This window comes from Mustela erminea, chromosome 3, assembly GCF_009829155.1.
Source record: "Mustela erminea isolate mMusErm1 chromosome 3, mMusErm1.Pri, whole genome shotgun sequence".
NCBI lineage: Eukaryota > Metazoa > Chordata > Mammalia > Carnivora > Mustelidae > Mustela > Mustela erminea.
Genome location: NC_045616.1, coordinates 130,342,298 through 130,365,639, shown reverse-complemented (window position 1 = coordinate 130,365,639; position 23,342 = coordinate 130,342,298). Strand labels below are relative to the sequence as shown.

General features: G+C 39.7%; 1 protein-coding gene across 7 annotated transcripts; it reads right to left on the bottom strand.

Annotated features, from left to right (window-relative positions):
* Nucleotides 1–3,180: 3,180 nt before the first annotated feature.
* Nucleotides 3,181–22,115, bottom strand: TMEM267 (transmembrane protein 267). Of its 7 annotated transcripts, none has more exons than XM_032337464.1 (4): nt 21,938–22,115; nt 19,346–19,464; nt 9,260–9,647; nt 3,181–5,096 (listed from the first exon to the last, which is right to left on the bottom strand). In XM_032337464.1, the coding sequence occupies exons 3-4, from the start codon at nt 9,569–9,571 to the stop codon at nt 4,761–4,763; spliced, it is 648 nt and encodes a 215-aa protein (XP_032193355.1). In that variant the 5' UTR covers nt 9,572–9,647; nt 19,346–19,464; nt 21,938–22,115; the 3' UTR covers nt 3,181–4,760. The 7 variants fall into 7 exon arrangements, with proteins under 7 accessions (XP_032193355.1, XP_032193353.1, XP_032193354.1 ...); XM_032337462.1 differs by lacking the exon at nt 21,938–22,115 and adding an exon at nt 21,468–21,908; XM_032337463.1 differs by lacking the exon at nt 21,938–22,115 and adding an exon at nt 21,542–21,908.
* Between the last annotated feature and the right edge of the window lie 1,227 nt (nt 22,116–23,342).

The window sequence follows — 23,342 nt, the reverse complement described above, 5'->3', positions numbered from 1 at the left end:
TCACCCAGAGAGCTCGGGAGAATGTTCTCTCTGTCTTCCTTTCCACGTTATGTGCATGGCACCAATGTTGCTGACTTAGGAACCTGGGCGGGGCTTGAATGAAGTCAAAGGAACACTTGAGAAATGATTCTCAAATATTCAATAATAATAGATAAATAATGAGAAAGTGTGTGTGAATTCAGATGGGTGTTTTCTTTGAAAACTCAGAGAGTACTGAGGGGGATCGGAATGAATGTTAGAGCTTGAATTTGACATCCCCTTCTTGTTGCCAGATGTTGAAGCAACCTTACTTAGCGCTGCTGGGTATGTAAGCCAATAAACTCCTTGCAAGGTCAGACAAAGGGCAAAATGCCTCAGAAACACTTAAATTAGCATCATTATTCCTGGGAAGTAAAGAAATGTCCAGCTCAGTGGAGAGCCTGCTTCTCCCTCTCGCTCTGCCTACCTTTACTCTTTATCTCTGTGTCAAATAAATAAATAAACCTTAAAAAAAAAAAAAAAGAAATGTCAAGGGGACACACGTGGCAATGCCGTGGGTTTATGCAAAGTGCAAATTAACTGTGGAGATTGACTATCAATACGAATTTCTCAGATCAGTGGAATGCTGTGAGCTTCCTGGCTCGGGCTGGATCTAATAGGGGCAGATATTCTGAGACTCGTCCCTTCTGGTACCATATTTGAAAAAGAAAAATTGTTTGGTAGTGAGCAAAGTATTATTAAATCCACAGCTGAAGTTAGGTAGCAGGCTGAGTCAGCAGGGTTTTGTAACAACTTTAGAGACGTGTGGCCTCAAGTAGAACTAGGGAAAGCAGACTATATGGATTATTCTGGGTTGGCTAATTGGATAGTACACGAGGACAGCTGGGCATTGGAATGTTGAAACAGTAAACGGTGACCTCCAGCACTGCATAGGTAAGACAGGAACACAGTTAAATGTACCTAGCACAGGACTGGACGGACCTGGGGGCAAAAGAAGGCTAGGAAAAATGAAAGATATTGATAAGGCAAAGACTTGGCTCAAGAAAGAGGAGAAAGGGAATGAAATTAAAGAAACAGGATGGGGGTGCACCTGGACAGTTCAGTGGGTTAAAGCCTCTGCCTTCAGCTCGGGTCATGATCTCAGGGTCCTAGGATCGAGCCCCATATCGGGCTCTCTGCTCAGCAGCAGGACTGTTTCCTCCTCTCTCCCTCTCTGCCTACTTGTGATCTGTCAAATAAATAAATAAAATCTTAAAAAAAAAAAAAAAAAAGAAAGAAACAGGATGGGTCTAGAGTCACGGTATTTAAAGTGTGGTTCCTGAACAGCAGCATTCTACGGCCAACCTAAAATTGTCAGGAGGCAATAATTAAGAAAGGATGTTTATTTGGGATTAAATAATTACAATTCGAGGTACACAAATTTGGGTAGTAACCCAAATAGTGTCCCATTAGAGAGCAAAGTCAGGTTTTTAAAGCAAAAAAGTAAAGTTTTTATAGGTTGTTTACAAAAATTTTTTTATTGGTTTTGAGGGCAGAAAGCTACTCTTGATTCAATATAATTGGTTACTAAGGCTATCGCTAAGCAAAGTCTCTAACTATAGCAAGCTGCAGGTGTTCAGGCTGAGTCCTTGGAATATCTGCTGTCTGGCCCAGTTCAAAAGTTCATGGTTTGGGCGCCTGGGTGGCTCAGTGGGTTAAGCCGCTGCCTTCGGCTCAGGTCATGATCTCAGAGTCCTGGGATCGAGTCCCGCATCGGGCTCTCTGCTCAGCGGAGAGCCTGCTTCCCTCTCTCTCTCTCTGCCTACCTCTCCATCTACTTGTGATTTCTCTCTGTCAAATAAATAAATAAAATCTTAAAAAAAAAAAAAAAAAAAAGTTCATGGTTCCACCAGTAAGGACGTGCAAAAGGCCTACCTCCTTCATGGACTCCCGGCTGCATTTTAAAACCCCCTGACACAAGGGACCCCATTTCATTTCACCTTCTCAGTATCAACTGGGAACTTTTTAGAAATGCAAGTTCTTGGGACCTATGGAGTCAAAACTCTGGAGGAAGGTCTCAAGGAACTCCTGTTCTAACAAGTCTTACAGATGATTCTCATGTATGTTAGAGTTTGAGAACCAGTGACCTAGAAAAAGTCAACATCTGAGATCTCAGAAATTAGCAATGTCCTCCAAAGAGGTATGGAGGACTGTTGTACTGGTGCATGGCTGATGTGATGCGGTGATGAGTCAGTGGTTAGAAGAAGGGAATTTTTAGGTGAGTCATCTGATGACTGAGGGTAAAATCAAGGGTTGGAATAAAAGGAAAAAAGAGATCCAGCTGCTCATATCATCAAGGAAAGTGAAAGTGAGTCTGAGAGAGTAGCCTGTGAGGATAAGATTGAGAATGAGTAATATATTGGGATATCAAATGAAAGAAAACTGATACCTACGGTGGATAAAAGGTTTAGCCATGATAGCAGTGAGCCAGGACCAGAATAGCCCCTATTTCCTCTCCTCTTTAGTTGGGAAAATGGGAAAAACTAAGTAATTGTCAAAAGGAAAAGGAGCCGGGGAGTGTCCGCCTGATTGGAGGTGGTGACGGTAGCTGCCCAGGTTGAAGACAGGAGGTGAGGGAGGATACATGGGAGTCTCAACTCAGCCCACCACTTAAAGGAAGCTAGGCTTGAGGATGAGTGGAAAACAGTTCAATGGTGGAAGTTCTTCTGAGTAGTTAGCGTAACTAACATGCCTCAAGAAAACAGTAGATTGTAAGGTCAGGTCAGTGGACCAGCCTCCATTAAGCGAATGGAGGACATCTAGTGGCTAGAGGAAACACCTACATGCAAACAAGACAGAATCCAATTTTCAATATAATGTTGTATTGACACAAACTTTTTAAATAAGAAAGAAAAAAAAAAAAGCAAAATGGTGGCATGGGAAATTGGCTGTTCTATTTCTAGAGGATACAACCACAGCTGTTATAGACCATTTAGAGGACAAGGAGCATTTCTGACGGTAGAGAAAGGAACAAGGATAAACCCACACTTAAAATCTGTAGTTATTGTTTTGAGCAAGGAGTCATGGGCAAAGTGAATTCCCATCTAGTACAAAAAGTTAGAGGACAGTCCCCAAAATGCCAGAGTGACACTCTTAAATAAGGCCCTAGATTTTAATGGTATTTCCTGGTTTGATACGGAGAAAGACAAAAGTAGAGTTTTATAACTTAGAAAAGGTGATACAAGATATATGCTTTATTTCCATTGATTTCTGAAATTATATACTTAAAAAATCTCTACCTTATTCAAATTTGCCCCCACTATATAATATTCATTATACCAAACAAACTGACACAATCATTGCTCATGAAAGATCTATTAGATTTACAATCTAATAGATTCTAAAACATAATTGATTGCAACTAATTGGTTAACAACAAAAAGAAAAACTAAAGAGTGTGAACCTTTACAACAATTTACAGAGCTCTGTTTAACTTAATAAATAAGAAAAATGTGCTTTGGATAAGGCATTGCTTCAGCATCTCTCGGAGAATAAGGCACACAATCACTAGCATTACAAATCACAAATGTGTAAGAAAATCTAAAGACAGCAAATGGTACATAGGATACTGAAAAAAAAAAAGCAAGTGCTGTTAGGACACTGACTTTTATATCAAAGGAATATTAAACTGAAAATGTAAAATTTTACAGCAACTAAATTTTCTTTCTCTAATAAAGGTCATCATTTTTAAGAGATCAACCTGCAAGAAGGAAGGCAAAAGCAAATTTCCTAAAAATCCTTCATTTTGAAAAACCCATGTTTTGTTTGCCAGTATCAGGCAGGTATTTTAAAAATTATTTAACCGATATACTTTAAAATAGTGTGTAAACAAATTGGCAGCAACTAAAACAATTTTAATGGCACATTCAGGATTTTACATTTGAAGAAACTGGTTAAGTCCTTTTTTGTGTCAGTTCAAATTACATGGTTATAAGCCACGTATCAATATTTTGTTAACTTTTAACAAATATTTTGTCAAATTTAGTCACTTTTTCAGAACAGTTAAAACTGTAACACATGAGATTTTTGGACAAAGATACTAAAAAATTAATACTTGAGCAGGATGTTACTACAGTCAACATATTACAATAATTATTTCCTAAAGTGATTCCTGAAAAAATCATCTAGATCTACGGTTCGTTACTATCTCATATGGGTATTATAATGATTTCTCAAAAGGGTGCAGAAAAGGATTCTGCCAGTAATTGCAACGTACTGAAGTATGTGGCCAATCACACCATCATCAGGACCAATAGACATGAAATACAGAAATGGGAGTGTTCACTCTACTTCTTACACACGATCTCGTTTATGTTGGCTGTTGCACTGTTGCAGTATCTCAGGAAAATGTCGCTACAAATGTGACTTTTTGCAAATTAGTAGCCCTACGATTTGATCTGTTCTTCATCCTGAAAGGGACTGCCTCAAACGCATACCGAAAACTTAACAGGATCTGAATCTACTAGGATCTATTAGTAGAGCCAGGTAAACAGAAGAAACAAACAAAATCTCTTATGGGATAAATCAAACTCTAATATTGTAGTAGTGTGTTACAGAAGAAAGAATTACAACAAATATATAATTTAATATAATTTTTTTAAAAAGTGTACATGCCTCCTGAGCAAGATGATTCAGGAATTATAATAATTAATATATTGTTAAAAATTCACTTGATAGTGTTAGCTCCCCTTAATTGTCATTATCAAAACCATCTGCTTCTTGAAGCCTGGCATACGGTTAGCTCAGACATCAATATGGATCCCATGTTTTGAAGACATCATTTGTCTGGTCCCTGTGAAATACATAACGAATGAACAGATGTGAGGTAAAGAGGAGGTGATGACAACATAAAGCCAGAATGGCAAAGGAGAGGTTTTTCCAAATGGGCATATCCACAGGCCATGACGAATTCCATCTCGGATATGATGTGATGTCCAGGATATAAATAACATCCAGGGAAGAAAGCACCATGAGTCCTTGAGCTTGAAAAGGTGCATAGTAAACCTCAGGGTCAGAACCACAACTGGAATGACAGTAGAGCAGTGAAGAAAAGGTCTTCGTGGAAGAGTCAAAGCAGCCTGCCGGGGAGAGCAGTAGCTAGCATCATTTCCTTCTTGGCAAACAAAATTTGGTAGATGCTTCTTAATATTCTAAAACATTTTCTAGGAGTCTATTAGAAATACAATGGAAACATTTTCTGTGTCACCTCTGAATACATATATTAAGTCTGTTACTTATAAAGCAAAGAAAAGTGAGTGGGAAATTCTTTGAAGATCTCAAGAACATGGTGATTAATTTTGTAAAGTTTCCTATTATTTGCTTAGAAAAGTCACAATACAAATGTAATTTATATACCAAATGTATGGTTTGTGTAAATTTGGTTTTAGGGAATTATCTGGGGCCTCTAAACATTGAAAAAAATCTCACAAGTGAATAAAATATTCTTCTATTAATAAAGACATGAAAGGGAAATGTTTTTGTTGTAACCATTTTATACTAGCCTTGAATATTTTCAGAATGCACTTACAACATTTAGAAAGAGTCTATTATTTTAAAAAATTATTATAAAGCTGAGTTAAACTCCAGTAAAAATGTTAAACCATTATAAAAAATGTAATCAATAACTTAACAAACGAAAATTTCAGGGTTAATCCCTGAATGATTCTTGAGTGAGGTTTTGTTCTCACATACTCTAAAGGCTAATTTTCAATAAGATAATTTTTACATAAAAAGGAAGCTAAGAACATGGGGGGTTAAGGGGATAGAAGAAGAATAAATGAAACAAGATGGGATTGGGAGGGAGATAAACCATAAGTGACTTTTAATCTCACAAAACAAACTGAGGGTTGCTGGGGGGTAGGGGGTTGAGAGAAGGGGGGGTGGGGTTATGGACATTGGGGAGGGTATGTGCTATGGTGAGTGCTGTGAAGTGTGTAAACCTGTATCCTTGGGGATAAAAATATATTATATGTGTATTTAAAAAAAGGAAGCTAAGGGCAGAAGGTTGTCTAAGCCAAATCTCCCCACACATCCTCAAAAACATTATAGACAAGGGCAAATAAAACTACACCAAACCCCACTCAGCACAGACACAAGTCAGAGGGTGCCCAAAACTTCAAACACTCTCAAGTATTAAAATACAGACTACATCAGTGCACTTTCTCTCACACTTCCACCACAAGCCAGGAAAGATGAAGGGACCTAAGACTGATCTATAATTACCACTGGAAAGAGAAACACTGGAAATGGTCCTAGTTGATCAGAGCACTGGCTACAAAGCAAGGACTTAAAAGTGTGAATAATTCAAGGCTTTAAAAGGCATTGGTCCTGAGGGAGAAGATGGCAAAAACGAAGGGGGAGAAATCATTTGGACACTAGGTGGTAAAGAAAAAAAGGAGGAGAAAAAAAAATCGGTCCTTATTAAAAAAAAAAACAAACAACAAAAAACTAGAGGCATAACTTCCCACCATTAAAATACAAGGCATCTGTCTATTAAAGAGACTAAATGAAACAAGATGGGATTGGGAGGGAGACAAACCATAAGTGACTCTTAATCTCACAAAACAAACTGAGGGTTGCTGGGGGTAGGGGGGTTGGGAGAAGAGGGGGTGGGGTTATGGACATTGGGGAGGGTATGTGCTATGGTGAGTGCTGTGAAGTGTGTAAACCAGGCGATTCACAGACCTGTACCCCTGGGGATAAAAATATATTATATGTTTATAAAAAATAAAAAATTAAAAAAAAAAAGAAGAGACTGTACCTTGCCACCATGTGCAGTCACACGATCCTTAAACCAGTGTCTTTAACTCTCACCTACTTACTATCAAAGAGTTTATGCTACATTCTTCTTCCTTCTCCCTATTTTTAGCTCTTTTATTTCTACTTTGGCAGAACACATAACATTTCTGCATTGTTAGGTTTTTTCCCTAAGATTTTATTTATTTATTTGTCAGAGAGAGAGAGAGAGAGCACAAACACCGAGCAGCAGAGGGAAAAGCAGGCTCCCCGCTGAGCAAGAAGCCCAATGTGGGGCTCTATCCCCTGACCCCGGGATCATGAACCACCTACATTTCTATATTGTTATTCCAACCTTGTCTCCACCTTGGTTTTTCCTTGCACAGCCACACTGAACCAGGCTCCTCAACAGCAGGGTAGGGCGAGGAAGCCTGTGGTAAGCCCTAACTTGGAAGAGAGCAACAGTCTGAAGCTGAAGTTACGTTCTGGATGTTTGGAGTTACACTGACTCTTTACACTTTCATTTGTGAAGTCTATTTAAATTAATAGATGCTAAAGAAGAAACAAGAAATTTCTGTTTGTTGTCTGATGTGTAAAATCTCAATCCAGATTTTTCATTCATAGAAAAATAATGAAAAATGAAAGAAGAAGAGGACATGATCATAAAATCAAGGAAGTAAAAATAGATCACTGATAAATGGAAGGAACAATAGACACTTAAAACTTAGTATCATTGGGGAGCCTGGGTGGCTCAGTGGGTTAAAGCCTCTGCCTTTGGCTCATGCCCTGATCTCAGGGTCCTGGGATTGAGCCCCACATTAGGCTTTCTGCTCGCTGGGGACCCTGCTTCCCCCTCTCTCTCTGCCTGCCTCTCCACCTACTTGTGATCTCTCTCTGTCAAATAAATAAATAAAATCTTAACAAAAAAAAAAAAACCTTAGTATCATAAATACTTATTTTAGTTTTGGTATTTATTACTAATGATCACATACAATCTTATGGTTAATGTGAAGAAAAGTTTAGATTTCATTTAAAAAAAAAAAAGGATCAATACCAGCACTGTGCTACCCTAATATGCACTATCTCATTTAATCCCTGTAACAGTTGTATGAGTTAGGGATTATTTCACAGAGGGGGAAGCTGTGGCTCACAGAGGCCAAGTAGCTTCCCCAGGTTGTACAGGGGGTAAGAGGGAGACTGAATTTGTCTCTCTGGCTTATATTCTCAACACTACTGCTTCTAAGTGAATCAAAGAATAAATACAGTACGGAGCCTAAATGTTTTTTTAAAATTACACTAAGTTCTAGATGAATGCATTTATGAACCACACTTTTTATGATGAGTGATAGCTTATCCCAATCTCTACTAACATTGACTGGGAAGTATTTGTCGGGGTCTGTCTGTTAACATGCCCATTTAACACACATGAGCGCCCTGTGAGGTAAGCAATGACAGAACCCACACTTTACAGATGAGGACATTGAGACTTAAAGAAGAAAGCGCTCTGCTAACACCAAGTACTAGGATTCAAACTCACGTCTTCTGATTCCAATCTCAAATACATGTTATTAATTTGTCTTTAATCAGGAATTACTGATTCCTTACTGATGAAGTTTTTTAATAAGTAAGACAACCTCTGAGAAATACCTGGTATGTGACACCTAAAAGGAAGAAATAATCATTTCTCATTCATTCAACAAGTATCTACTGAATGCCTACTAGATGAGCCAGGCACTGTTCCAGGCCAGTGGTGAATAAAGCAAAGTCCTTGCTCTGTGAGTGTTTACAGATCATAAACACAGAAAAGGTAGGAAAATCTGTTGACACTTAGAGAATATTATCTGAACTGTATTTCAGGCTTAGTTCATTTGCAAAGCCAACAGGTCACCATATAGCTAAACACCTCATCGAAACTCATCAACGTTCTCACCAGGGACTGTGCCCTAATCAGCCCATGGAAATGCACACCTTTGGCCCCACAAGGGACTGGGGAATGAATCCACTGAAGTCATTCTCCAGGACTAAGAATCATCTTAAAGCTCTTCTCCTGTTAGGGAACACTAAGAAGCCACATACTAACTGTGAAACATGAAGAATAAGGGGGAAATTATAAGTGTGGTCCTGAAGAAAGAACAGTGAAAAAAGACCCAGGAGAGCCCTGAGAATGATCCCCATTACTTTAAGCCAGTTGATTAATGTGTCCTTTAAGACTTGGCTATGTACCATCCTCTGTAAAGTCAGCACAGAACTCCCCAGGTCCATTTACTGAGTCCTTAGCTCTGTATGCATCCTTGGCACTTGGTGATGCCAGTGACTTGATTAGCAACATGTCTTTGTTTGCCTTCAGGGAAGTACTAAGTGCTCAAAAAAAAACAACTGGATGAATGGGCTTCCTTATTTTAAAATAAGGATAATCTTCTCTAGCTCTAAAAGGATGCTATGAATATCAATATAACGGTGCTAAAGAAATTAAAGACCAGAAATATTAAACATATATGTTTCTTACCTTTAAAGATAAAGATCCAGCTAGAAAAAAGTGGTCTACATCAATAACAGAGGCTAAAAATCCAGCTAAAATGATTTCTCCAAAGTCAGTTGTCTTCTTGACGCCAATGACGATTGCCCACAACCACATGCCAATCACACAATGTATGGCGTTATCAGAGAGGGCTCGAAGCCAGTCATTTTGCTGAATTATGGAAAACTGAAGAAGTCTGTCGGCTACTAGGCAAAACATCCCCAGACCAAGGCTGGAAATAAGAGACTCTGTGCTACAAGACTGGAGTAAAGCATGGGTCTTCTCAGCCTCAGACGCCATCACAGACAGTATGTCAGTATATACTAAAAGCCATCAGGAAACAAACAGCTTATTCTTATTTACATTCCCAGTCACCCTAAAATAGGACACAGAAGAAAATGTTAATGCATATAACATTTCAATAAGCAATAATCACACCTTGGATAAACCTCATTGGCTACGATACCACCACCATGCAAAGCTTAATGCCATGAAACATTTAAACAAAACAGTCTCAGCAATAATTTCACAAATACAAAACCAAGCTGTGGGGTGCCTGGGTGGCTCAGTGGGTTAAGCCTCTGCCTTCGGCTCAGGTCATGATCTCAGGGTCCTGGGACAGATCCCCACATCAGGCTCTCTGTTCAGTGGGGAGCCTGCTTCCCCCACTCTCTCTGCCTGCCTCTCTGCCTACTTGTGATCTCTGTCAAATAAAATAAATAAAATCTTAAAAAAAAAGAAAAGAAAAAGAAAACCAAGCTGTAAAAACTAGTATTTCTTTTTTTTAAACAGTTGTCAGTAATCTCACTTTATTTTTCTCAGCTTCACTGAGATATAATTAATAGAGAACACTTACTAAGTTTAACATGTACACTGTGATGGTTTCATATACAAACATGTTGTCAACTGATGACCACAATAAGGTTAGTTAACATTTCCATCATCTCACATAGTTACCTTTTTGTGCATGTGGTGAGAACATTTAAGACCACTCTCCTAGTGCTTTCAAATATAACAAAATTGTACTTTTACATGTTATATACAATATGCCATGCAGCCCAAAGAGAATAGGTTAGCTTTATAGGAACAACAACTTTGAGGTCATCAAATAGTTCTATTGCTCAGTAATGTGTGCTACATGGTAGTGGGCAACTATTGTGTTTGTGTACTCAGCAACTATTTTCCAGACTTCTGAAAACAGCATATCCTTTTTTAAGGAAAACTGCTCATCACAATACCCAAACTCTGGAGCTGGTGGATTAGAATTCTCTGTTTCTCTTATCAGTAGTAGTAATTAGTTAGCAATTACTAATGAGTCATCATTTTCTAGTAGTGATTAGACTGGTGATAAATAATCTGGTCATTAAGGTGATCCAGGCTGGACTAATCAGATTTCCTTCTAGAATTTTCTCTTCTTACAGACCTGGATTCCACTATGTAGAGCAGCCTAAAAAAAAAAGAACCTAAGGACATTAATTCCTCAGGTTCAATCTTCAAGTTTCTCAGAGCTGCCTTAGCTCTTACAGCTTACCGTTTATTTCTATGACCTAACCCAGCATTCTTCCAATAAATCCCTTTTTCTTTTGTTGCCTCTAACCACAGAACTTCAATTGGTAAAAAGGTAATCATAATTCTGTGCTGAGTAGTTAACTGGCATAGAATACTGAAATCATTTATCCAGTTAAAGTTATCAATATTATGTGATACCTGAAGTTTTTGTTTCATATTGTTTTAATTCTGCAACTAAAGAATAACTAAATGATGTATTAAGAATGATTCAATTACCATTTCATAATTAAAAACTACCCATAGCTCATTTTGTAGGGGAACACAAAAAACCTAGAACAGGAAAACAACTTGGAAAAAGATGAACTAAGTTGAAGGACTTACACCATCTGACTTCAAGTCTTACATAACTGCAGTATAAGGACGGACAAATACAGCAGTGAACAGGATGGAAATGGAAAGTGGGATCAGAAAAAGATCCTGGGCAGCTCAGTTGGTTGAACACTTGACTCTTGATCTCAGCTCAGGTCTTAATCTCAGGATTGTGAGTTCAAGCCCTGTGTTTGGCTCCACACTGGGTATCAAGCCTATTTAATAATCGTAATAATAAATTTTAAAAAGAAATTTTATTTATTTATTCGACAGAGAGAGATCACAAGTAGGCAGAGAGGCAGGCAGAGAGAGAGAGGAAGCAGGCTCCCTGCTGAGCAGAGAGCCCGATGTGGGACTCGATCCCAGGACCCTGAGATCATGACCTGAGCCGATAAAAAGAAATTTTAAAAAAAGAATTAGGTCCACACATGCAAAAGCAAGTAAATAGAGAAAAGATGGTCCTTTCACTAAATGTTGCTGGAACAAGAGGATATCCACATACAAAAATAATGAACCTCAAACCATACTTTACTCCAGTATACATTTATTAAGACAAAATGGATCACAAGTTGTTTTTTTTTTTTAAAGATTTTTATTTATTTGACAGACAGATCACAAGTAGGCAGAGAGGTAGGCAGAGAGAGAGAGAGAGAGATAGGAGGAGTCAGGCTCCCTGCTGAGCAGAGAGCCTAATGTGGGGCTCGATCCCAGGACCCTGGGATCATGACCTGAGCTGAAGGCAGAGGCTTTAACCCACTGAGCCACCCAGGCGCCCCTGGATCACAAGTTTTAAAATAAAACATAAAATTATAAAAATTTTGGAAGGAAAGAGAATATTTTGGGGTCCTTAGACTGTGCAGAGCTTTCAGAAGCAACATCAAAAGTTCAATCTGTTTTTTAAAAATCGATAAACTGAACTTCATCAAAATTAAGAACATCTGCTCTTTGAAAGACTATGTTAAGAGAATGAAAAGAGGGGCGCCTGGGTGGCTCAGTGGGTTAAAGCCTCTGCCTTCTGCACAGGCCATGATCCCAAGGTCCTGGGATCGAACCCCACATGGGGCGCTCTGCTCAGCGGGGAGTCTGCTTCCCCCCACCCCCGCCTGCCTCTCTGCCTACTTGTGATTTCTGTCTGTCAAATAAATAAATAAAATCTTTAAATATATATGTATATATATATATGTATGTGTGTGTGTATATACTTTGTTATCAATAACAACAGCAGGCTTTCATGTAAAAGGAGCACTCTGAAAACAAGAGTTTATAGAGATCATGCCCCTCTTCACCCAAAAAAGATTATCTGCAAAAACAGCATGTGATTAATACCAAAAATAAATGCCAAAAATACCGTGGGGCAACATTAATAAACCTCTGAAAGAAAAGGATCATGACTCTAGAATTCTACCTAAATTAAATTACGACACCTCTGTGACAGTCATAAATTTCAATAGTTTTGCCTTATAAATTATAACAGCTATATACAATTTCTGGGGGGAAAGGAATGGAGGAACAGACTTCTAAATTACTAGGGAGAAAGAAGAGGAATAAAGAAAACTTGATCAGTACAGCAAAACAGAAAAGGAAATAAAAAAGACTTTACTGTCACCCCAACCCTCCCAAAAAAGCAAAAGGGACCAAACATCAAACACAAATACCACAATAAATGTGAACGTATTAAATTTATCTATAAAGAAACAGACTGGGACAAAAGGAAACATCCAAGTTATTGTTCATAAGAAAATATCTCAAACAAAAAGTCTCGACAATATACAAAATCAAGAGATGAAAAATATATATCTAGAATATAGAAGCCAAATAAAGCAGCCATGATAATATTAATATCAAATACAAAATTCATGGCAAAAGACTTAGTGGGATAAAAGGGGTAAAATATTCAAGTCATAGTAAAGTTAGATGCTTACAGGGCACTTGGGTGGCTCAGTTGGTTAAGCGTCCGACCCCTGATTTCAGCTCAGGTCATGAACTCAGGGTTTTGGGATCGAGCCCTGAGTCAGATTCCATGCTCAGAGTGGAGTCTCCTTGAAAATCTTTCTCCCTTTCCCTCTGTCCCTCCCCCTGCACCTGCTCTCTCTTGCACTTTTGTTCTCTCTCTAAAAATAAATAAATAGAACCTTCAAAAAAAGAAGATGCTTACATGACAAACTGCAAAGCAGTAAAATATGTAAAATATACCAAGTAGCCAAAAATAGGTATAGATAGTCTAAATAATATATAATTACAAGTCTGATTTCATATGCAGATCTAAAATTACATATTTTACACAGAAAACACATTCCAAATGTCTATGAAACACTTACAAAAGCTAACTACTCATTTACTCATCTGTAAGAAAAACTTTAATACAATCTAAAAACTGGAACTGTTCAGACCAAATTCTCTGACCACAGTGCAATACAATTCATCACTTTTAAACTGGTTAAAAAGAAAAATAGAGTGGCCTAGTTAGCTCAAAGAAACTAAGCTTAAATGATGGTTCAAGTAATACCTTTAGAGCCAAAAGACTTCGTTCAAGTATTTATGCTCTATACACATTTTAGGAAGGAAAACAAAAGTTCAGAGAGCAAGGACTCAGTCAACTTTGTTCACTACTATACCTTTTATGCAAACTAAGTGCTCAATAAGTGTTGAATGACTTCATGAAAAATCTTCATACACTGGATCTGTTATCCAGCAGGAACTGCATATTAAATACTTTAAAAGGTATTCAGCAAAATGTAATGTCCATTCCTGGGATCTGCATTTTTAGCAAGTATGAATACCAAGTAATTTCTATATTCACTAAACATTGAGGAAACACTAGTTTACTAGAAACCAAAATGATGAAAACCAAGAGACAATTACCTTAAATTAAGAAATAGTATAGCTATTAGGGCGCCTGGGTGGCTCAGTGGGTTAAGCCGCTGCCTTCGGCTCAGGTCATGATCTCAGGGTCCTGGGATCGGGTCCCGCATCAGGCTCTTTGCTCAGCAGTGAGCCTGCTTCCCTCTCTCTCTCTCTGCCTGCCTCTCTGTCTACTTGTGATCTCTGTCTGTCAAATAAACAAAATCTTAAAAAAAAAAAAAAGAAAGAAAGAAATTGTATAGCTATTAGAATATTGTTCTGGCAGTTTCATTCCATGTAAGGAAGCAAGGAAAAAAAGAGGGAGGGGGAAAGAAAATGTATCATTACCTTACCAGCAACAAAAAGATAATTACATTAGTTTGCAAGTGAAAATGACTGCTGATTCAAGAGAATCCATTGAAAATCATTAGAATTTAAGTTGTGAATGGTGGCTAATTCAAGATAAATACTAAACTAATCTTTATAACAGACAAGCCATCATCAATGGGAAAGAATATTCACAATGGTAATAAAAACCCAAATACCAAGGGATAAACTAAACAAGAAATATTTATGAAGAAAACAATAAACCTGTATTAAAGGACAGAAAGATCAATCAATTGTACTATGTCAGCTCAGCTTAGCTAAAAGCACAGATTCCAGAATTCCCTTCCTTGTGAAGTTCTTGGCTTACTGCATGTGGAGCTTGCATATGATCTGTTAGCTCACCTTGTTGGCACGGGAAGCGGGCTGGCCTGCAGCTCCTTCAACTTCTCCAAATCCTGGGTCTGCATGTGCAATCCCAGGGTCAAGAGTGCTAGCCTCTCCTGTAGATCACCCCCAGCATCAAAACCGGAGTTGGTGAGAAGCCAATGCAGATTCCATTTGGTCCTTGCTCTTCTCCACATCCACTTTCCCTTCTCGACTGTGTCTGTCTACCTGACTTATAACTACTTCAGGCTCAACAACGGACTCAGAGGCAGGAGTCTGCCCAGACTGCTTTCTCAGCCCCCGCAATTATAGAATGTCTAATCCCTGTATAAATCCCACACTCTTTGGCAGGAAAAGTAGTTCTGCTTCTTTAATGGAACTTAACTAGCACAAGACAGCCAGACCATTTTACTAAGAAGACAACATTGATGGTGCTATTCTCCTCAATTGGAATCTATAAATTTAATATCATTCTAAATAAAATCATACTGGGATTTTTCTTTTAGGAACTTCACAAAGTGTTTCTAAACTTCATTGAGGAGAGTTAATGACAATAAACTTGGAAAAGCAGAGTAACATAAGTATTGAAAGGTGAATACCAGAAATCGAATCAGTGTGTGTGTTGGGGGGGGGTGGGGAATGTGTATATAATACTAAACGATTAGAGGAACAATTATTATTTAATTACAATCCTGTATCAGTTAGGATTCTTAAGTGCATGGAAAACAAAACACTTGGACAGTACATGCAAAAACACTTTATTAAAAGGAAATTGGGAGGGATGCCTGGGTGGCTCATTCAGTTAAGCCACTGCCTTCAGCTTAGGTCATGATCCTGGGGTGCTGGGATCGAGTCCTCCATCAGGCTACTTGCTTGGCAGGAAGCCTGCTTCTCTCTCTGCCTCTGCCTGCCACTCTGCCTGCCTGTGTGCTCTCTCTGACAAATAAATAAATGAAATCTTTAAAAAAAGGAAATTGGGAAATCACAGATTTGCCAGGCTTCAGTGCTATGCCTCAAGCGCCTCAGTGAAAATGACATCAATTTGTCCCATGAAGACCTCCCCACCATTGAGCCCAGCTTCCACTGCCTAACCTGTCACCAGATATTACCACTGGCACTGCACCAGTGCAGACAGGGCTATCTGCTGCTGCCTTGGAAGACTGTTGGCAGTATTTGCTTATTTTGGGGCACCTGGTGGCTCACTGGGTTAAAGCTTCTGCCTTTGTCTCAGGTCAGGATTCCAGGGTCCTGGGATAGAGCCCTGCATCGCATTGGGCTCTCTGCTCAGCAGGGAGCCTGCTTCCCTTCCTCTTTCTCTGCCTGCCTCTCTGCCTACTTGTGATCTCTGTCTGTCAAATAAATAAATAAAATCTCAAGTATTTGCTTATTTGATTTCATAATAATATTTAGAGGGGGGCAGGGTATGTGTCCAACTGGCTGAGCCTACATCAAATGACTAGCTGCAAGGGAGGTTGGAAAAGAGTATTTGGCCTTCTCAGCACATATTGTAGAAAGTGGGATCTGTTTCTTTCAGTCACATAAGGACAGCATACTCATAAATATACTATGCTGGACAGGAAGAGGAGTGCATGCTAGTAGTTAATCTGTTAGGCTTTAATTGCTAAGTAGTACTGGAGAGAGTCAATCCTCAGATGAAAACTGAGATTGGATCATGGGTTCAACCTGCAATGCATAGTTTAATATAGTAGAGCTGTTTAATCAAACTCTAGGTTTGGGGTTCCTGGGTGGCTCAGTGGGTTGAAGCCTCTGCCTTCAGCTTGGGTCATGATCCCAGAGTCCTGGGATGGAGCGCCACATCGGGCTCTCTGCTCAGCAGGGAGACTGCTTCCCCCTCTCTCTCTGCCTGCCTCTCTGCCTACCTGTGATCTCTCTCTGTCAAATAAATAAATAAAATCTTAAAAAAAAAGAAAACAACAACTCTAGGTTTTAAAATGTCACATCCACATGGACCAGAGTTTTGCAATATAATAGAACATTTCCCTGATTAAATTAAGAAAGGGAATCATGGGGCGCCTGGGTGGCTCAGTGGGTTAAGCCGCTGCCTTCGGCTCAGGTCATGATCTCAGGGTCCTGGGATTGAGTCCCGCATCGGGCTCTCTGCTTGGCAGGGAGCCTGCTTCCCTCTCTCTCTCTCTCTCTCTGCCTGCCTCTCCATCTACTTGTGATTTCTCCCTGTCAAATAAATAAATAAAATCTTAAAAAAAAAAAAAAAAAAAAAAAAAAAAGGGAATCAGTTTTGTTGACTAGCTACCTGGAAAATGTCTATGATTTGATAGCTTTGGTAATCAGTTTAGTTATCAAGTTTGGGATATTTACATGAATTTTTAAACAAACTTTTATATAGTTCAGCTAGGTTGATTTTTAGAGAGGAGGTCAAAATTATCTTTAGTTTATTTTCTGGAAAAAGTTTTAAAATCTATTTATTTGTAAGAAAGAGAGGGAGAGAGAGTACAAGCACAGTGAGCAGCAGGCAGAGGGAGAAGCAGGCTCCCCGCTGAGCAAGGAGGCTGATGTGGTGCCCGATCCCAGGAGCCTGGGATCACCACAGGAGCAGAAGGCAGCTGCCTAACTGACTGAGCTACCCAGGCAACCCAAAAATAGGCAGATTTAAATAAAAAAAAAAAGTTACATATGGATATTTAGCATGGCATTATTATAAGGAAAAATTAGAAACTGTTATGTACAAAGTCACTAGTCATGAGACTAGTGAAATAAATGCCACAAAATTATGCAACCATTAAAAAGTAACTATAATAACTATTCCCATCTTTACTGGCATGGAAAGATACTCAACATATTAAAATTTAAAAGGAAGTCTATAAAATATGTAAAATGTTAATTTTTGTGAAAAAATATGTACATATACTGCACATTTTAAAAATACAGAAAACTGTTGACTTGGTTTATATTTCACCCATGGGCTTACATATGATTAGTACTTTCCCCCCCTTTCTTGGATTCCCTAAACATTTTCTTTTCATTTCTTTTCTTTTTTTTTTCTTCAAGAGAGAGAGTGCTTGCGCAAGAGAACACCTGAGTTGATGGGTGAGGGGGAGGGCAAGGGTGAACGTGGCAGATGGAGAGGGAGAGAGAAAATCTTAAGTGGCTCCAAGCCCAGTGTGGAGCCAGATGCTGGGCTCCAAAGCAGGGCTGGATCTCACAACCCTGAGATCACAACCTGAGCAAAAACCAAGAGCCAGATACTTACCCAACTGAGCCACTCAGGTGCCCATAATTCCCTAAACATTTCCAATGTCTTCCTATTATGACCACAAAGCAAATAGAGCTACTCTGAAATTAGTAAGAAGTCATTAAATAACTCAGACCAGGATGCTAAAGTCAGTCCCTTAAAGGTGTAATTTTTGAAAAGTAGAAATATACTTATAACATTATAAATATCTATTAATAAAAATAATATATAACATCAATAAGCTAAAAATTTTATATAATTCTTATAAGTCAAATTGATAATATAAAAATAATTTTTTATATTTATGTATTAGTTGACATAGGCAAAGTCTGTACCAAAGATTTCTCTAGGGCGCCTGGGTGGCTCAGTGGGTTAAGCCGCTGCCTTCGGCTCAGGTCATGATCTCGGGGTCCTGGGATCGAGTCCCGCATCGGGCTCTCTGCTCGGCGGGGAGCCTGTTTCCTCCTCTCTCTCTCTCTCTCTCAGCCTGCCTCTCTGCCTACTTGTGATCTCTCTCTGTCAAATAAATAAATAAAATCTTTAAAAAAAAAAAAAAAGATTTCTCTATCTGCAGGTGAAATAAACTTATAGATTTCTTTAATTCTTTCATATTATGAAGACTTGCTTTGCACAGAACAACAGTTTTATTAATGATAACGGAGTCTAGAACAATCCTCAAATTCTTGGCCATTTGCAATAATGAAAATTGTTCTGAAAAGCACTAAGATTAGGTTAAAGTGTACAGATTCTTCTAGGATGAGGAAATGAGTGACTTCAATGTACTTTCAAACAAGACCAAAGTGGAAAAATGCAAAAGATACCTCCAAGTCATGAAACCTTTCTATAAACCTCAGGATTTACAGTTCCATAAATTATGAATCATTTGCTTCTACTTTACAAAATAAACTCTTGAAACTTGCATGGATTTAGTCAACCAGTTTAAAGGTTCAGTGCATATAATTTTAAGTTTTATAAAATATCCCTTTGCACCAAGGATAGATGCCAGTATCCACTTAGCTGGATGGGAACTGGGACACACAAACCTCACTTAATGACCACGCTGGAGAGGTGCTACACTAGTAGCAACATTCCCCTCCTTCAGTAAGCTGTGGCCTACAATTTAGCCCAAAGAAGAAAGAAGGCCATTCAGGTGGATGGGTCTAAGAATGTAGGCTGGACACACTTACGCAAAAGCCCAACAGAAAACTATTCCAACTATGCTCGAATCTGTATTCAAACTATGTATGCTCGAATCTGTATTTATTACAAATTTATGTTCAAATCTTATCCCAGAAAGGAACAAATATTAAGAGGTCATTATCCACTTAACTGCAAATTGCATGATGTCACGCTAAAGCCGCTGCATGACATCCACCTTCTTTTACTCTTGGAAAAATTTTTATCACCCCAAAATATATTTAAATGTTACTAACCTTGTGTTTAACATAAGTAGAGATTCTAAAAGAATGAGGTAGCTTATGATATGTTACGAGCAAAGTGAAACATCAAAAGATCACTTCAAGTACTTAAGTGGTGATCCCAATTTAGTGACCTGAAAAAGAAAACCTTATTGTTTATAAAAATATATCATGCTTTGTGAAAAGGAACACATACACCTAATGGGGCAACACAAAATGCATCTTATAAATGGAAAGTATAAAGCAGTTTGCTTGACGAGAGAGAAACAAAAAGCTAATGAGTGAACATGGAAGTAGATCCTTCAGCCACAGTCAAGTTTTTAGGTGCCCAGAGCCCTGCAAACATCTGGATGCCAACTGCATGGGCTTTTGGGCTGGAATCACCCAGCTAAGCCCTGGCAAAGTCTGAGCCAACAGAAACAATGAGATAATGTTCGTTAAATGTTTTAAGCCTTTAAGTTTTGGGGTGACTTGTTATATAGTAGTAGGTATCTAACACAATATTCTTTCCATTTTTATAAAGGTATAATTGTGGTTCCAGAAACACAATTCTGACATCTATTCCACTCTATTAGTGCATAGATTTAACATCTTTGGCTTAGATTCTGAGGATAAGAAAAAAGCACATTTGGGGGGGGAGAAAGAACATTAATAATTGTATTGTCTTTATTTATTGTCTCTAAGACACCCAAGTCTACCCATTTTTCTTCATACCTTTTTCTTCTTTTTGCTACTTCCTTCCCTCCCCTACAAACAGAATGGACCCTGAAACCTCAAAAACTGTAAAATAACTTTGTTTAGTCTACATACTTACTTTTGTTGGGTAGTTCCCTCAAGAGTAATTATAATTTTCTTTTAAGCCTCTCATGCATAAAATCTAATGTGCTAAAGGTATTTAATAAATATTTCATTGCATTAAAACAGGGGGTAAGCCGGTAAGCAACTCTCAGCTTATGAACTAAAACGACTTTGGGGATGACATCTTATCTCATAATAGCTTAACAGGTCCTTATGACATGCAGCCACTTTCTACAACGGTCAAACTGCTACACTGCATTCCATTATAGTAGAATGTCATCAACTATGGGGTCTTTTAAGTATACATAGTAGTAATCTTCAATTCCACAAACATAATTAGCCAGTTACTTTAATTATACACTACTGTGCACTTTGTTAATAATCTTAGACAAATATTTCTGTCAAAACAAACAAATTCCCCCAAAATTCCCCTGCTTCACTCGCCCCTCACACAAATATTTACAAAAACCTGAGGTAAAAGCACTTCAAAATCTGATTAACTACCTACAATATTGCTTTACAAGTAAGTCTTTTTCAATGCCAGTGCTGTAGAAGTTAATATATTTAATTTTTTAAATTTTAATTTTTACAAGTAGTCTCAACACCGAATGCGGGGCTTGAACTCACAACCCCAAGATCAAGGGTCACACACACCACAGACTGAGCCAGCCAGGGGCCCCTAATATATTCAAATTTTTAATTCTATAATGCCCAGAGCAGGTGCCAAATATAACGCAGTAATTTGCAAAGGAAAGAAACACAAATCCTGCTCAGTTTCACAGAAACTTTTTATAGCCGGAATATAAGATGTTTAGTTCCTACATGTACCATTAAGAATAAAACATACAATTCTCAATTTAAACATATATCAAGTCTCAGCCAATTTCCCAAATCATTCTTGCCCAAGGCTGGTGTGATGCAATAATTTTAAAATGCCGATTAAGAAAAGAGGGCAGGAAGCCCTGGCGTCAGAGGAACCCCGCATTTCCCATGCAAGCAGGGTACTACTCTGTCACACTTAGAGTATTCACGCCTCCAGGGACCCGGGGCGCGTGGGACTCTCGTGCCTGTTAGAGGGCAATGGGCAACTCCTGCCAAGACCCCCGTCACCCCTCTCTGGGCCAGGGACACGCCAGGGACACAGAGCCTAGGCGAGGACTGGGTGCCTGTGGAATCTCGAAGGCTCCACGAAGCCCAAGGAAGACGCCGGGGCTTCGCGCACATCCCGGCACCGCCGGACAGTGCCGAACGTCCAGCACACCCCGCTGGCTCTCGGGCCCCGCGCGTTCGCCGCCCCTGACGCCCTCCCCCTCGGGAACCAGGAGCTACGGCTTCCCACCTCAGGACGCAGCTTCGCGGAGTCCGCTCAGTCCCCCTCCCACCCGGGCCCTCCCGGAGCTCTGCCGCGCCCACCTTCGGCTTTCCACCCGGCAGCCCGCAGCGCGAACGGCGGCTCCGCCCCTTTACCCGCCCCTCGGCCGGCACCATAGAGACGCCGGCCTCCGGCCAGAGCGGCTCCAGCCCCCAAGCGTCGGCCGAGAGGACGCCGGGATACTGGCCCCATTCCTAACGGACGAGAAACGATAGCTCGGTGTTCTTTGGAGCAGGTGATGGCTGCTACGATTTCTTCCCCTTTGTGCCCCATAAGGAAAACTTTGGGACAGTGGAATAAGGCAGAGTGCCTTGTTGGCTTCCTCTATCAAACCTGGGCATTTCTTCTTGGCTTTGCCGGCGCCGTGCCCCAGACTTAGCCGCCGACATATCCACAACGCATCTCACTGGCGGCTGGGGACGGAGAAGTAACCTCACCTAATGTCGCATGCTCGGGCCCTATACCCAGACGCTAGAGCTAGGAGCCAAGGGCCATCTTGGGTCTGGAAGGGGGAGAGGAATTTCCGGCTTCCTGTGCTGGGTCTTTGAGGTTGGGCGCCGGAGTTTTTCACGAGACGGAGGGACCCCGCGGTCTTGCAGATCCGCCGCTCCTTCGCAGCGCTCCAACGCCGCCTTGGGGATTTCTTGATAATTATTCTTTGCCAGTTTGTGGGCGGGCGGTGGGGGCTACACTTTATTGCGGCGGCAGTGACAGGGCTGGACCATTTAATCATGACTACTAAACGCACAGGAGTTGGGGAAAAGAAAAAAAAAACTGCATAAAAGGTAACTTGACGCCTATTAGCCGGCCTCAAAATGCAGCTTTTTAAAAAAATATATTTTATTTATTTGACATAGATCACAAGTAGGCAGAGAGGCAAGCAGAGTGAAAGAGGAGGAAGCAGACTCCCTGCCTAGCAGAGCCTGATACAGGACTCAATCCCAGGACCCTGAGATCATGACCTGAGTTGAAGGCAGAGGCTTAACCCACTGAGCCACCTATGCAGCCTGAAGTGCAGCTTCTTAATGGGAGTATGGCCAGGTCCCACCTGCCTTCCTGCCTGAGTGCACCAAGATGTCTAGCTTGGCATTGGCTCTAGGAAGCACTGGTGCAAAAGAATAGTTTGTAAAATGTGCATTGCTTTTCTTTTTCCTACTTACAGTTTTTCAAAATAAGGGTGAGAGGGAAAGCAAGGGCAGTAGTGAGAATATATTTTACAGCTGAAAGACAATTTTGTAGTAAAAAGTGAGATATTCATTTCAAGCACACTCCTAGGCCTCTCTCTCAGAACCCTAAAGTATGGCTCAGTTTCTCAGTGACAGAACTTTTCATTGCTTGTCACACCCTTGGCCTTTAGCCAGTGGAAAAGACTCAACTGAGATGGAAAATGGTAAGATATTTTAACCTAAATAGTTTAAAAGCTAATTAAAAAAGAATACATTAACCACAATATGGGGTGCTTTTAGTCATGTTAAGGACAGTTTTTCTGTCTGAATGCTGTAACAATTTCACATTGCCTTTTTGGCAGCATTGTACATGTCTTAAACTCTAAGCTTTCTAGAACTATTGAAGAAAACATGAATGGCTTCCTTCAGCCAAAACAACGAAATTGTCACAATTTTCTCTGTAGTCACCCTAAAGCCCAAAGGCACTGATTGATTTATACAACACATACTGAATGTTCTGTGTGCCAAACACTATGCTTGGTAAGAGGCTACAGAACGACTTTATGGAGCTCAAGTTTTAGTGGAGGATCTAGACCACAAAGAAAAGTTGGATGACTATAGTATGTGCTGTAAAGGTAATAAATAGGGTGATGTAATAGAGACTAAGTAGGGGAGG

Excerpts from the sequence above, each read along its gene's own strand:
- TMEM267 (XM_032337464.1), bottom strand. The coding sequence starts at position 9,571 with ATGGCGTCTGAGGCTGAGAAGACCCATGCTTTACTCCAGTCTTGTAGC. Across the intron at positions 5,097-9,259 it reads CTGGATCTTTATCTTTAAAG|GCTGCTTTGACTCTTCCACG; the intron begins GTAAGAAACATA and ends TCTCCCCGGCAG.